Consider the following 16,141-nt stretch of genomic DNA (forward strand, 5'->3'; position numbering starts at 1 on the left):
GATGCCGTAATTTAGAAAAGAATAGAGTATAAGCTTAAAAATAACGATTTTATATTTATCTCAGATCGACTTGTAGAATTAAAAACATTAAGACAATTTCTGAACATATTACGTTAAACTAATAAAATCTTGTTGTTGCGAGTAAAGAAAGAATAGCTATAGACCCTCGTAGTAACTCCATTCTCATGGAAGCCTAGCAAAGTAATTGCATATCGACATATGTGTACCCATAGTAATTTCCCATCATATCGATAGTAACTCTAAAAGGCGTAATTTTATGTTTTATGTACACACTTAAGTGCACCAAAATAAATGTCGATACAACAATCAATTCAAACGTCTAATTAAACAATCTAGATATAAATGTACCATTTTACCACGCTTTTAAAAGCTTCTTATAATAGACCAAGACAATTTTGAATAGATAACCTAAATTCTGTTAATTAAATAGCTAAATAAAAATAGTTACCCATTGTTCAAAACGTTGAAACAAGCCGCTAACTTGCACAAAACTGATGATATGTATAATTCAAGATTACATTATGATTTTTAACAATGAGCATACAAAATTATCGATCATTACGCATTATGTATAGCGTATTAACAATTGTAGCCATGTAGTAGCGCATGAGATATAGTTTCTGATAAAATCTATTTGTATTGACTATTACAAGTTACAACCATAGTTACTTAAAACGCGTTATCTGAACAATTTTCCGAGCTTAACCAGGTAAATGTTTCCAAAAATTGAACTGCATTAACGTTGCCTACCTATTTCTAAAATTTCACTAAAATTGTCTTCACCACTGGCAAAATAATAAAAAAAATCCTTTAATTTAATTTCCTTCCATACATTTGGTTGTCTGGAAGAAATCGCTGCATAGCGATAAGACCGCCAATTGTCTTAATGTGTACAGTTTTATTGCAACAATCTCGGAGCAAAAAAATAATTAATAAACTCATAAAAAACAACTATTTTTAAACATGGATCATGACTTGGTTGCACATCCAAACCGGTTTACATAGAAAGTATCAATTGGCCATATTTGGTAATGTCTTTATTACTAAAATATTAATAACCTATAAAATATAAATCATCTGAAGAGTCGGGCCAACGGTTAGTGTTCTAAATAAGGTACGCGTGGGAGATATCGACTGAACCCGCATTCATATGTAGTATACTGTCGTTATTGTATTGAATACGGTGAGATTTTTGGAGATTTATTGTTAATTTTATAGGCGTGTCATTTTAAAAAAAAACCTTTTATATTTTAAACTTAAAAATGATTTAAGTATGTTACGATATTCTTAGACGATATTATGTCATATTGCTAAAGCGTACACTATTGAGAAACCGTACATATGTATAATAATTATTTATACTTAAGTATAAAAAAAATACCTATCATCATAAAAACAATAACAAAATAACAGAAAATTAAAACATCCTTGATTTCCTCAATATAATCTCAGAGCGTGCTAAAAACATAGAAACTATTTTCATTGATGACCGATTGAAGACGTTTAAACTGAGCTTAGATTAAGGATTGGTCTCCGCGCGCGCGCTACGACTAGATACCGCCGGCGTACTTGAAAAATGCGGCAACTAATAGTACGCCGAATTCGGCGTACCCAAGCCAGTCGTGTCACATGCATTGTGTGGAGAGGGCGAACCGATAGTTTATAAAGATTTTGAACAAAATCTGAAGTAAAATGCCTATTTGTGTTATAAAACTATTTAAAAATAATACAACAAAAAATAAGAAAGACACTGGGATCACGTACCATCACTAAGTATCGTATTATTCGAAATTTCTCCTTTACTTCGAAAAATTTTTCTACGAAAATACGACGCCATTCAGTGTTGCCGTACTGTATATCCAAAAAAATACACGTGGTTGAGGAAATCTTTTAGCAATAATTTGAACTTTTTTTTTTCAATACTATTACTAATACATGTATAAAAAAGTATAATAACAATAATTTATTTCTGTTTAACCATGTTTAACTGACTCATATAATATGTTATTTTTTTTATTTCCGCTTTTTTACTTTTAAACAACCTTTGTGACTATAGTATAGTAGCGTCGCAAGTGGATTTGAGTCATGCGACTCAAATCGTTCATGGATTCGATTCCCGGCCAGGTCAGGATGAAAAAAAATATTTTTCAAACTTCTTTCCAAGATGGCAGATTTCCCATTTATGAGGTAAAATTTATGTAGCTGGCAGTCCAATTTTTCACACACACTAGCGTCTTTACAAATTGCCTAACACACACTACAGAAATGAGTTGCCGCACTCACAGAGCTCTTGTTTTTAGGTGGGGCGGTATCTAGTCGTAGCGCGCGCGCGGAGACCAATCCTTAATCTAAGAAACTGAGCATTATTTTGAAAGCATAAAGTGTGTGTACTACTCGAATCGCCCCTATTTCATGTGATTTTTTATAGTTTAGAAGTTATTTTATCTATTAAGTACACTTTATGGTAATATCATTAAAAAACACAACACAATTCGCGGCCTTATCACTAAGCAGTGATCTCAGAAAAAAAAAACATTTACTCAGAAAATTTTCCTTTTTTCAAGTTATTTATTTATTTTATTTATTTAACACTTTATTAGTTGTACAATCAGGAAAACTTAAAATTACTTACAGCTAAAAAACAGAGTACAACTAACTTGGCGGCCTTATCACTACGTAGTGATCTCTTCCAGGCAACCACGGTAAAAGGTAACGAGCAAAAAGGTACGCGGGACGAGAACAGGAAAAGAAATAAAATAATAATAATAATAGCAAGAAAAACCAAGAAAAAGAAGAGTTTTTTATCATACAAACATGTGTCTACATAAATTAATACATATCTAAATATATATAATATCATATACTTACATACATGTACAAAGATAATAAATATAAATCTACATAGACGCATACATAAATAAAATAAATAGGTTTACATACAAATTATATATATACATAAATATTATATATCATATTCTGAAGGAAACACACCGATATTAAATAAAATACCCATATATATAAATGCCATGCATATCTATACATAAATACCACTTATACTACTACATACATGTAAAATAATAAAGAATGTTACTGATCCGGATCAACAGCGGAGAGAAAGTGTTGTCTCACAAGATTTTTAAACCCCGAAGCGGTCCTGGCTTGTCGAATGTTTAACGGCAGAGAATTCCATAACTTCACGGAAATTGCTGCGAATGACTTGCCATAGAAATTTGTGCGTCGGCATGGAACACGCAAGATAAGTCTGTCCTCAGAGCGAAGTGAATAGCTTTCATTGTGCAAGAAGGAAAAATTGGACTTGAGGTAGGAAGGAGCAGAGGGATTAAATAGGATACGGAACAGTAGTTGCAAATAGTGTAGATCCCGGCGAAGTCGGATAGGGAGCCACTTGAGCTTTTTCCTGAAAGAAGAAACATGGTCGTATTTTCGAAGGCCGAAAATAAATCTAATACAGAAATTTTGAAGACGCTCAAGTTTATCAAGATGCTCGGCTGTTAAATCAGGAAAACATGCATCAGCGTAATCAAGTATGGGAAGGAGAAGGGATTGCGCTAGCGTAATTTTAGTAGGAATAGGCAAGAAGTTACGAAGCCGCCGGAGCGTAGCAGAAGCAGCATATATCCTACGGCTTAGTTCCTGGATATGGAAAGACCAAGATAAAGTTTGGTCAAGCAACACACCTAAATTTCTGACTACCGTTTTGTAAGGCAAAGCAACGTCACCAATTTTAATGTTTGGCAAAATGCCCCAGTCAATTTCCGAAATTAGGTAAGGACTACCAACTATGATAACACTGCTTTTAGCTGGGTTGATTTTCAGACCAAATTCGCTACACCAGTTAGTTATATTAGATAGTTCGAAATTAGAAGAATGTATTGCCTTAGGTAGGTCAGCAAGGGTGGACTGAGTATATATCTGTAAGTCGTCAGCATACATATGGTACAGAGACGTCAGCCGGGAACATAAGGAGTTAATGAAGATGGAGAAGAGGAGAGGAGACAGAACGCCGCCCTGAGGAACACCGGCAGAGACCGCACACCAAGATGAGTACTTAGTATCCACCAAGACTCGCTGCCTCCGGCCGTGCAGGTAGGAATGGAACCAGTCAATTACCGAAGGAGAAATGTTAAGTACACGCAGCAGACCCAGCAGTACGTCAAAGTCTACAGTTGTAAAAGCGTTGCTGAAATCTAATAGAGTAAGTACTGTGAGCTGCTTATTGTCCATCCCAGCACGAATATCGTCAGTGACCTTGACTAGAGCTGTAGTTGTACTATGACCGGGACGGAATCCGGATTGAAAATCACTAAGGATATTATTTTTATTCAGGAAGGAGGTAAGTTGATGGTGTATTACACGTTCAAGGACTTTGGATAGGAAAGGTAATATGGAAATAGGACGGTAATCTGAAAAGGAATTTGGATTAGGTTTTTTGGGAAGAGGGATGACTTGTGCATCTTTCCAAACAGTAGGAAATACACCAGTGGACATAGAGAAATTGAGAATGTGAGTAATGGAGGGGATGATGATATCGAGGATGGGAATGATCATAGTACGACTAACAAGGTCACAGCCAACAGCATTTGATGAGATGGACAATATATGTTTGTTAACATCCCGTTCGGAAACTTGCTTAAAAAGGAAAGGAGGATAAGAAGGGGTAGGAAAAGAGGAGAGATTGTTGAGAGTACGGTGCTTCATATTGGAGTCAAGCGAGGAGGATGACGTAAAGTGTATATTAAGTTGGCCAATATCAATGGTATTAGGGAGAGCATTCGATTCTTTACCAATCCCCAAGCTTTTCAGAAATTTCCAATTAGTGGCTGAATCACCGCTCTCAAGGGAACTGTGGATATAGCGTCGCTGAGCGTCTCTGCACAATACGTTGCAACGATTACGTATCCTATTGTACTTTGCCCGCGCTTCATCCGTCTGTGCAGTTTTCAACTTTGACTTGGCACGGTTTCTTTTTAAGGAAAGAGATTTTAATTCCGGAGTAAGCCAAGGTGCCGGTGTGTGTTTCTTTTTGACAGGTCGGAGTGGTGCGAATTTGTCGTATAGGTTTAAAACAAATGTATTTAGTAAGGAGACTTTCTCATCTATAGACTGCGCATCGAACACCTCTTGCCAACTAATTTTTTGCGCATCACAGCGAAGCAAATTCAAGTCTATTCCCCCAAAATTACGCAGCAAGATGGAAGACGGTTTGAGTTTCGGAGAATGGAGCTTGTAGGAAAGGTAAATGAGGTCATGATAGGAGAAAGCATCGGCTGAACACTGACCGTGCTTAGAAATGAAATTGGGTAAGGAGACTATCATTAGGTCAAGTAGTGAAGGATTGCAGCCTGGGAAGTAATGAGTTGGGTTTAAGGAAAGGGCATGGAGATTATAAGAATTCAGGACGGAAAGCAGCTTATTACTACGGCTGTCACCTTTAAGCAGACAAGTGTTGAAATCACCCATAAAAATTAAATGCTCGTATTGGGGAGAGAGGTTATCTACAAGGGTTTCAAAGGAGGAAAAGTAATCTATGGAGAGTGAAGGACAGTAAAAAACACCAAGAAGGATTTTGGCCTGCGGCAAGAGGACTTCAATAAGGAGATGTTCGGTGGAAGAGGTAGAGGGAGGTTGAGAGGAAGAGCAAATTAATTTAAAGGGAATGTGAGAGCGAAGGTAGATAGCCACTCCACCACCACCCTTGCCAACACGATCGTTGCGTATAAGGTGAAAGCCGGGGAGAGAATAAGCTGAGGAGGAATGACACGGTTTAAGCCAGGATTCTGATACAAGGATGGCATGGATATTACTTGATATAAACGATGAAGTTATGATGTGTTAACTAAATAAAAAGTTATACCTACGATTTTTTACCGATTCAAAATGTCGCTCCTAGGAGCATTTACAAGAAACTCGTTAATAGACCTAATCTTTAATTTAACCCACTTAGCCCATACGGTACAATTTAACAGAATTAAACTTCATTGACTGGCTAACCACTGGCCTATATTATGGCTACTACAATTATATTACCTAATCTTCTTATATATAAAAATGAATCGCAAAATGTGTTGGTAAGCGCATAACTCGAGAACGGCTGAACCGATTTCGATAATTCTTTTTTTATTATATTCCTTGAAGTACGAGGATGGTTTTTAAGTAGAGAAAACGTAAATATGTACCACGGGCGAAGCCGGGGCGGACCGCTAGTTTACTATAAAATATCAACTCAAATTCTTTTCTCGTACCTTATAATTAATCCTACTTTTATTGTAAACGAAATAATTTGAAGAATTTATCTTAGGTGTACGTATGTTTGTTACTCCTTCAAGCGAAAACCACGTAACGAATTTTGATGATACTTTGTGGTGATGTAGCTTTTTTACCAGAATTACACATAAGTTACTGTAGAACTGTCTTCTCTGTATAAACTGTTTCCCAGCCCAGTGGTTATTGTTAATTTACATATTTAAGTAGAAGAAGAATTCTGAAGGCAGTTAAATGTTTGAGATTGAGCTTTATAGAAATACTTGCTAATTCGAGGACTTGTCCGCGGCATAAAACAATAATACAGTAACAGCAAGCTTATCTAAGGAAATTACCTTTCAAATTGAGCGTGTCATTGGGCAGGTTGGAGCCCTCCCACGCGGGTGTCAACTTAACCGGTTCATTGCGCAGAAAGGGCGCCTTTTCGCCCTCGCTGGCGTCCCAACCTGGAACAATTGCAATTGATATTATACATGTGGAAGGAATATAATATAGACCTTAAATATAGACGATGTGACGAAAGGGAAGAAGAAGAAGGAAAGAATTTGCGATATCAGACCATTATAGCCGATCTACAAGGTACTGCTTTCTGAGAACGATGAAGTCAATTCATCTAATAAAAGAGATATAATATTCCTATGAATTACTTGATATAGAATACAATGAGAGATTTTATTTTATTTAAGTATAATAATTTCTTATAACATTATGGATAGGTATAAAATTTTCGAGAGACTAACATTTAATAAAAATTAAATAAAATAAGCAAAGAAAACACCATAAAAACAATACATATTCCTTAAAGATATGATGAGAATTGTAATACCCGTTTTTCCTACAATCCAATCCTGAATATTAGATCAAAATTTTAAAATGTATGAAGCGAATAAATTTTCCCCCGAAACATATCCAATTTACCAATTTACGTAGGTACCACACGTATTATTTATATTTAGTAATCATTTACAAAACATACATTTCCCGTACAATGTTGCAAAAAGTAAACACTTTTTTTCCAATTAACATAAAATAGTTCCAATTGTAATTAAATATGTTAACGTTTGTAATCGTATACGAAATTAGATAAAAAAATCTGCCTACAACACATTAGGCAATTACAGGAACTCTTATTTATGTAATAACTAGCCGCTCCGCGCGGTTTCACCCCCGTGGCTCCTCTCCTGTTGGTCGTAGCGTGATGATATATAGCCTATAACCTTCCTCGATAAATGGGCTATCTAACATCGAAAGAATATTTCAAATCGGAACAGTAGTTCTCGAGATTAGCGCGTTCAAACAAACAAACAAACTCTTCAGCTTTATAATATTAGTATAGATGACTCAACCCAAATACCTAATACAAAAAGTTATTTCACATTACAATTTAACTTTTGTGACAAATTCCTAAGCCTAAAGACTAGGTGACCGTGTTTAAACAGACATTATCAACAAACTTGAAATCCCAAAACTTTGAATAGTTCTTGAAAATTAGTGAATTCTTATCACATACTGCGAAATTCCACCAAAACCTTTTAATATTTACAAAGATTGTGGTATAAGATTTCTTAATCACAGGCATAACTAAAATTGATACCTATTTTTCGTTTTTTTTAATGGATAAAGTTGGTTCTACAGCCTACTCTGGGCTCATCAGTAGACGTGATAATTCATAACTTTCACCAAAATATTCATCTACAAGTATACTGCACTTACGAAACAAACATCCAGCTAAAAACCAAAGAAAACGTATATTTCCGAACGGTTATTTCACGCACTAAGGTTTCAATACTCGAGCAATCAAAGTAACAATGGGCGTTATCGCGGTCTCGTTCGTAAAGCTTTTACATTTATCGCCAATAAATTACTACATAACAGTCGGGCATAAAAGTAGTTTAGGGACGAGATGCGGTATTTTATATTGGAGGTTGAGGCTGCGGGTTCAAATGGTATGAATAAAACTATCCAAATATTATTTACATAAATTTTTCATTAGCTTTAAAACAAATAAAGAAATTAGTTCAATTCATCCGGCACTTGGCCAGCGTGGTGGATTATGGCCTGTACCCTCATAGGAGGCCCGTGTCCCAGCAGTGGGAACGTATATGGACTGATGATGATGATAGTTCAATTATAAAACTTGCATACACATTTCTAGCGCTCTATCTTCTCGCAAAATAATTTGAAGAATCGAGACTCAATTGTGATTTTTCATTTTTTAAGTTACGTATTCTTAGCATAAGAAATAAAAACGAGAATAGAGGTAGGTTGCTGTCTATCACTACGTGTTTATTTTACAAAGTATAATAACAAACATTTAATACATCTCACGTAGGTATTGTCTTTTCGTTGATAAGAGGAAATCTTACACATATAATTGAGAAGAAAACAGGCAAAAGCAATCTCTTATATCTCATAACAATTTATCATACCTAACATTTAGGACCTAATACTAAGAGACACATAAAACAAAATATAAAACTAACTAAAGGCCAAAGGGGACCCGCATAATAATACTTCCAATATATACAAGCAGACACCATTAAAGAATCAGTGGAATATAAATGATACGCATGTGTCATTCCATTCGACAAAAGATCAATGGACGATAAAGAATTCAAAGTTCATTATGGCAATACATATTACATATGAATTGAATCTATACCAATATTATAAAGCTGAAGAGTTTGTTTGTTTGAACGCACTAAACTCAGTAACCACGGGTCCGATTTGTAAAATTCTTACACTGTTAGATAGCCCATTTATCAAGGAAGGCCATAGACTATATAATATAATCACGCTAAGACCAAAAGCAGCGGAACAATGCAAGTAAAAACGCGGGGCACAGCTAGTTGAATATATACCTATAGCAAGTACAAAGTAAATAAGTAATGCAATACAGGCTCTTTCAATCTTCCGCCGAGAAAGGCTGAGAGTGTCTTAATTGAATGAAGCCATTTTATTAGTGATTTTTATTTTTATAGGAAACATTCATTACCAATTAGATTTCTGACGGAATAACTTGGTTCTTGTTTCAATCGTGTAACAATACAAAGTTTAATTAAGATACATAGTAAAAATTCAGCATTTTTGTGCAAATAGCGATTATATTCTCTACGAAATATTCCTGAAAATAGAGAATTTATTGACGGAAATAGAAATAAATTTTTGTATCTAGGCCGCCAGCACTAACCTGATGAAATCACATTTAAAATTCTTTAACTGATTGACGCTTAGGCATTTCCATTCTAATGTACCCCATTTGCTTCTAAAGTGCTATAAGCTCAACCAGATGAATAATTAAGTAGTAGATAAAGTATCTCAATCCGGAAAGTATAGGTTTCTAATTAATTACATAACTACTTAGTATTTACCTATTAAACTAGGGTTTACAAAACTTTCGTTCAAGAGCAATTTTCGATAACTGCCCTTATTTTTGTTTCTTACTTATTTTAGATTTTTTGAAGCGAAACCTCTTAGGCGTGAGTAAAATTTCAAGATTTCAAGGTCGCATCATGGCAATACCGTCAGGTCATGGAGTAAGGCGACGATTTTAGGATCTTCGGCTCTTGCCAAAGAACTTTCACATTTGATGCGCTCTTTTTCAGTTTAACACCAGCTGTGCTCCGCGGTTTGACCCGCAGTGCTTCGCTGCTGTTATATAGCCTTCCTCGATAAATAGACTATCTTACGCCGAAAGCATTTTTCAAATCGGACCAGCAGTTCCCGAGATTAGCGAGTTCAAATAAACAAACCAACTCTTCAGCTTTATAAGATTAGTATAGATATAATATTTATTTGTCGTGTGGTCACTGCACCCAATCGCACTATAAACAATGCGCCTGGAACGCCATGACAACACGTTTAATTTTGCACCACATTCGCAGTAACTCTGAACAATATTGGGATTGTTCAAAGTGGACATTTAGTGCAGATTGAAATAACCTAATTGGATGTACGTATTTTACATATTTAACGAAATACTATAAATATGCAGGATGTGATTTTATGTTTGTTACATTATACTACTACAACTAAATACAACTAGACTGATTAAAAAAAAAATGCCATTAGCAAGCTACATCTTTACCGAAGTCGACGATCTCCATTAATATTTATTAGCGTCCGCGTCGTTGCCTAATGAATACGATTGTATCTATTAGTACCTAGTACCTACTTCATAATATAATTACATAAATTTATTATTAAACAAAACAACAATAATCGAAATCAGTGCCACTTAGTTCTTTGCGAAGTGAGAGACAATTTATCATCCGAAACTGTAACAAAGGCAAGTTGTAATAAACGGAAGACATCATTATCTTGATAAAATTATCGTCGCCGTTTATCTGGGTTCTGTACACAGCAGCTACTTCGTAATTGACTGGCTTAAAACCTTTGTTTTAGATAAGCTTGTTAGGAAATTACATAAATTTTACATTACTATTATATTATGACATCGTTTATTTAAATATATTCAACTAGCTGTGCCCCGCGGTTTTACCCGCAGTGCTCCGCTCCTGTTGGTCTTAGCGAGATGATATATAGCCTTCCTCGATAAATGGGCTATCTAACACCAAAAAAAGACACCAAAGAATTTTTCAAATCGGACCACAAATAAAGTAGAAAACCAAACGATTTATCCGAATTACGATAGAATGTTGTTTCCCATATTGTTAACACATTTCAACATTTATTTATTATCTTTATCCAAAACAATCAGAACATTCGACATTTATTTATTATCTTTATCCAAAACAATCAGAACTAGTAAAAATGTTTACAATGGAAATTCCCAACTACCCTCGAATTCACATCACAGCCACTAAATCAATTCCATCTCAAGTAATTTGCAAAGCCCGACTAAGCGCGTAAAAATCGTGACCCATTAAGGAACTAGCCCTCTCGCTACCGTTTCTATAGAGACAAGAACAATAGACGCGCATAATGGTTCAAGCTCTTTTCACTCTTAAAGGAGCGCCTTTTCCACTGCGCGATCCTCACTGACTCTTCAACTTAAAACGTCATTTGTAGCACACGGGCTGTACTTTAGCAACATTGTGAGAACGATATAAAATGCACATAGGTGTGAGGCGTAAGATGTGTAAATGTATTCGCACGAGTTTTAAACGAGGTTGTTATTCTTTGCATTACGAGTAGAATATAAAAGCTATATCACAGCTAAAATAATATTCGCTAAAAGACATTAAACTGGATTGTTAAACGGACACATCATTGAGAAGTTATCACATCTTTCTAAAATAGTTAACTGCAAAATTTTTAACATCATGAGTTATTTTGCCATGAATAGGGTAAAATTCCTTACGCCTTATACAAGAATCACCAAATTCCTTTGTATTTGACGACACATCCCAACTATTTGTTAAGATTATGGACGGCGTGTCCACAATCTCGAACTTTGCCTACCATATGGTAAAAGTCGTTAAAAGTTTAGCAATAAGTTACTTTTACTGCTATATATATGTATACTATAAAATAGCAATAAAATGATGCTATATTTACGCATTACATATATTGAATTCATATTCAAGAATCTCAAGTTCCCTAACAGAAGATCATACCGACCTAAATATTTGTTGTAGTTTGAGCGTGGCTCAAAGCATACTTGTATCTAAGCTTGGTATACGACTAGGATCATTTCAAATATGCTAGCCGACATTGCTGAGAAATTCTCTTAGACGCGTTTACGAGAATGCAATATCATCGATTATTCTAATAGATATATGAATTAACTAGATTTCCGCCCGCGGCTTCGCCCGCGTTTTCAAAGGAAAACCCGCATAGTTCCCGTTCCCGTGGGATTTCCGGGATAAAACCTATCCTATGTGTTAATCCAAGTTACCCTCTATATGTGTGCTAAATTTCATTGTAATCGGTTCAGTAGTTTTTACGTGAAAGAGTAACAAACATCCATACATCCATACATCCATACATCCATACATCCATACATCCATACATCCTTACAAACTTTCGCCTTTATAAGTATTAAGATATAAGATAAGATTTTAAAGATAAATTATTTAATACTTATAGTATATCTTGAGGGAGTATCCCAACTCTATAAGAATATTAATTCCAGTCTTTAAAATAATTCTGGAATTATGGACAAATGTGATATCCGTTAATGATATGCATAATTTTATGAATTATGCATATCATTACGACTTACGGGTTTTATCTAAAACCAATGCAAGGCTGGATGTATAATTCGATAACTCTATATTCAATGATATTTAAATGCACCGCTCTATATTTAACCCAATTAGTAATTCAGCTATGCAATAATCTAGGTATACTAATAACTGTTTGTTTGTTTGTTTGAAAGCACTAATCTCAGGAACTACTGGTCCTATTTGAAAAATTCTTTAAGTGTTAGATAGCCCATTTATCGAGGAAGACTATAAGCTAATCTATATATAATATCATAACGCTAAGACCAACAGGAGCGGAGCTAGTACGTTATACTTACTGAATCTAATTATAATAATTAATATGTAGTAAAAGATCAACATCAATCTAATTTGGAAGTTGATAGATTATCTCATACACGTGCGCGATAAGAAAATTGTTTACATAATTACGTAACGATTATGATGTAATAGGATATAAAGTATATAGAAATTAGTTGTTATAAATATTACTTATCCAATTAAATACGTATTGGTGTGTATCTTTATTTTAAATCCGAGATAAAACAGTATCAGCAATTGGAAACGAATACTTTAATATTTGGCAATTTATCAATACGTTTGATGATATGTGATATTCGATAAGCCTTCTAAGTAATCATTGTATGAATTCCAAAACTTTTATAAAATGTATCCTTGCAGTGCGCGATAAAAAATCAAAATGCAGAACTGTATAATTATTAATTATTATTTTAAAACCTTGTAACATTTACACTTATAATATCTTGAAGATAAAATGCGTACAAACCTAACCACGTTATCGAAGCAACTATCTCAAAATTCACCATCCCAGTAATTAGTAAAACGACACATTGTTTAGAGTAAGCTAAGCGATTTCTGATGCCAACAATGTAAACTTTAAACAAAGGCACATACAGACACTGCAGTTTACTGATGAATCATCTTTACTGTATACCATTATGCTAACATTGAATGTTCATACAATGTCTCTTGCATAAAAGAATTTAATTGAACTTCCTTATCGCATGGTTTTGAAGTCATGCGTATTCAATTACTGTATTGGTGATGTAAATTGTGAAGGGTACAGGGCCCCTTATAACACATTGGCAAAACTGTATATCCACAGATTGACAGTTAATTTATTTACCGCGAATACCGACACAAGATGTATTCATGTGTGTAACGTTATATTCATGTGTAATGATGCCTTGATGATATTAAATTGCGTTACTTTCAGTTATAATTACAAATTATTATTACAATTCATCGTATATTCGCACTTCTTGTCTAAAATTATATACATTGGTATTTGGTTTATAACATTGGTACGATTCTCAGCATCAGCACTCCACAAAACAGCCCAAACGAAACACATCCAAAAAATCCTAAGCTTTTTAATTAAACGCTGCAGGGGCACTCAATGTCCATACCGAATTTCCTTCAAGTGGAAATGCAATTAATGTGTTGGCAGTACGAGAAGCATGTACTTTCAGTACAGAACTCGAATATTGTGCTCTATGATATATAACTTCATTTCCACTGCAATTGATTTAGTTCCCATTGATTTTGTATGTCAAGGATGTGAATTGTCCTGTAAATCCTAGTTATAAGCAGGACTTCGCTCTCATAATAAATTATAAAATTTTGAGTATATTTTGACTAAATATGATAACGCATAATTCGCGTTATTCGATATTTTTAGTATTTACTACAACTGCATTCGCAATTCAAATATTGGCTTGTTAATAGAAAACATTAGTTAAAGTCGAAAATTTTCAATTTAAATAACCTTAGGAAGAATAAGAACACTATCAATAAAGGGTAACGCAATATTGCATCTCTATTAACTCTTATGCACTATCCATTCATTGCATAGTATTCAGTTGAAATTGCCCATCATGGCCCAAATCCGTCATGCAGTTGAAATTGGCCATCATGGCCCAATTCCGTCATGCAGTCGAAAAAGTACGATATCACCATTGTTTGATTTCTAACGTAACACATTGCTAATTATGCCCGTATTACAAACACACTCGCAGAGCGCTCTACATCGCATTCATCGATTATAAAAAAGCTTTTGACACCGTGTCACATTCAAGTATTTGGACGGCCCTGCAAGCTCAACAAGTTGAACAAGAGTATATAAATATAATCAGGAACATTTACAAAGATAGTACAGCAAAAATAAAACTGGAAACCACGGGCCCTACGTTCCCTATCGGAAGAGGCGTGAAACAAGGCGACCCGCTGTCTCCAAAATTATTTATATCCATACTGGAGTTCATAATAAAAAGATTCAACTGGGAAAAAACAGGACTAAACATTGATGGCAAGTACTTATCCCACCTTCGCTTCGCAGATGACTTAGTCCTGTTATCAGAATCTAGCACACAATTACAAAACATGATTGATACACTAAACACAGCTAGCAAGCAAGTAGGGCTGGAAATGAATCTTTCGAAAACAATGGTCACAACAAATAGTATACAGAGAAGAATATCAGTGGACAACGAAAATCTGAAATATACAGAAAATTACATCTACCTTGGAAAACAAATAGGCTTCAACAGAAAACAAAATGAACTAGAAATAGATCGAAGGGTAAAAAGCACTTGGAATAAGTACAGGTCATTGAAAGAGATTTTTAAAAGTAACATGCCAACAAGTATCAAAACGAAAGTCATGACGTCATGCCTCCTACCTTGTCTAACCTATGCATGTCAAACGTGGAAATATTCAACAAAAACAAAAAACAAAATCACTACCTGCCAACGTGGAATAGAAAGAAGTATGCTCAATATTAAAAAGATATACAAAATACGTCATACAAAAATTAGAGAAACCACCAAAGCGAAGGATGCTCTAACCCACGCTAAGAGACTAAAATGGAAATGGGCTGGGCACGTAGCGAGGCTAAAGGACGAGAGATGGACCAGCAGGGTAACAACGTGGAAAGGCCCTATCGGCAAACGTCTCAAAGGCAGACCCTACACAAGGTGGGCAGACGATTTGATAAAAACAGCTGGCACCTGCTGGCCACAAATAGCTCAAGACAGAGATACATGGAATTCTTTAGAGGAGACCTTCACCCTGACTTGAGGAGGGGTTCATGTAAACAACTTTTGCACAAATTTATATACTTACATTATTTAATATTTTTTTTTTCCATTACTTTACATGAAATAAAAGGTTTTTTATTTATTTTTATTTTTTACAAACACACATTTATATGGCTTGCAATGACGTCAGTTTATCTGATATGACGTGATAACTTCCTCCGCATTGATTAGGTAGATATCTTCATTTTATGATGCTTCCAAATCTTATCTTTGGTCTCATATTCCAATAAAAATATAGACGACGACGACGACCCGGCTTCGCCCGTGGTACATATTTCGCAATAAAAGGTAGCCTATGTCCTTTCTCGGATATCAAAATATCTCCATACAAAATTTCATGCAAATTGGTTCAGTAGTTTAGTCGTGAATCGTGATTGAGTAACAGACAGACAGACAGAGTTACTTTCGCATTTATAATATTAGTATGGATTTCACATTTTTTGTTAAGTATAAAAACTACAGATAGAATACGTTTTTATTGGTTTGTATAATCTATTCAATAATTCGAAAGTTCTGACATAATAAAAAAAAACTAAAAAAGAAATATACAGT

General features: G+C 34.8%; 1 protein-coding gene across 1 annotated transcript in view; it reads right to left on the reverse strand.

Moving 5' to 3' along the window:
- Positions 1-16,141, reverse strand: part of Ent2 (Equilibrative nucleoside transporter 2) — a 51,822-nt gene that overhangs the window by 16,258 nt on the left and 19,423 nt on the right. The window contains exon 3 of the mRNA XM_090115359.1: positions 6,639-6,749. Within this exon, the coding sequence (XP_089971485.1) occupies positions 6,639-6,749 (111 nt within the window). The remainder of the gene's footprint in view (positions 1-6,638; positions 6,750-16,141) is intronic.

This window comes from Colias eurytheme, chromosome 23 (genome assembly GCF_061535395.1).
Source record: "Colias eurytheme isolate Ceu_HAF_F1 chromosome 23, ilColEury1 Martin Lab GWU primary, whole genome shotgun sequence".
Classification (NCBI taxonomy): Eukaryota; Metazoa; Arthropoda; class Insecta; order Lepidoptera; family Pieridae; genus Colias; species Colias eurytheme.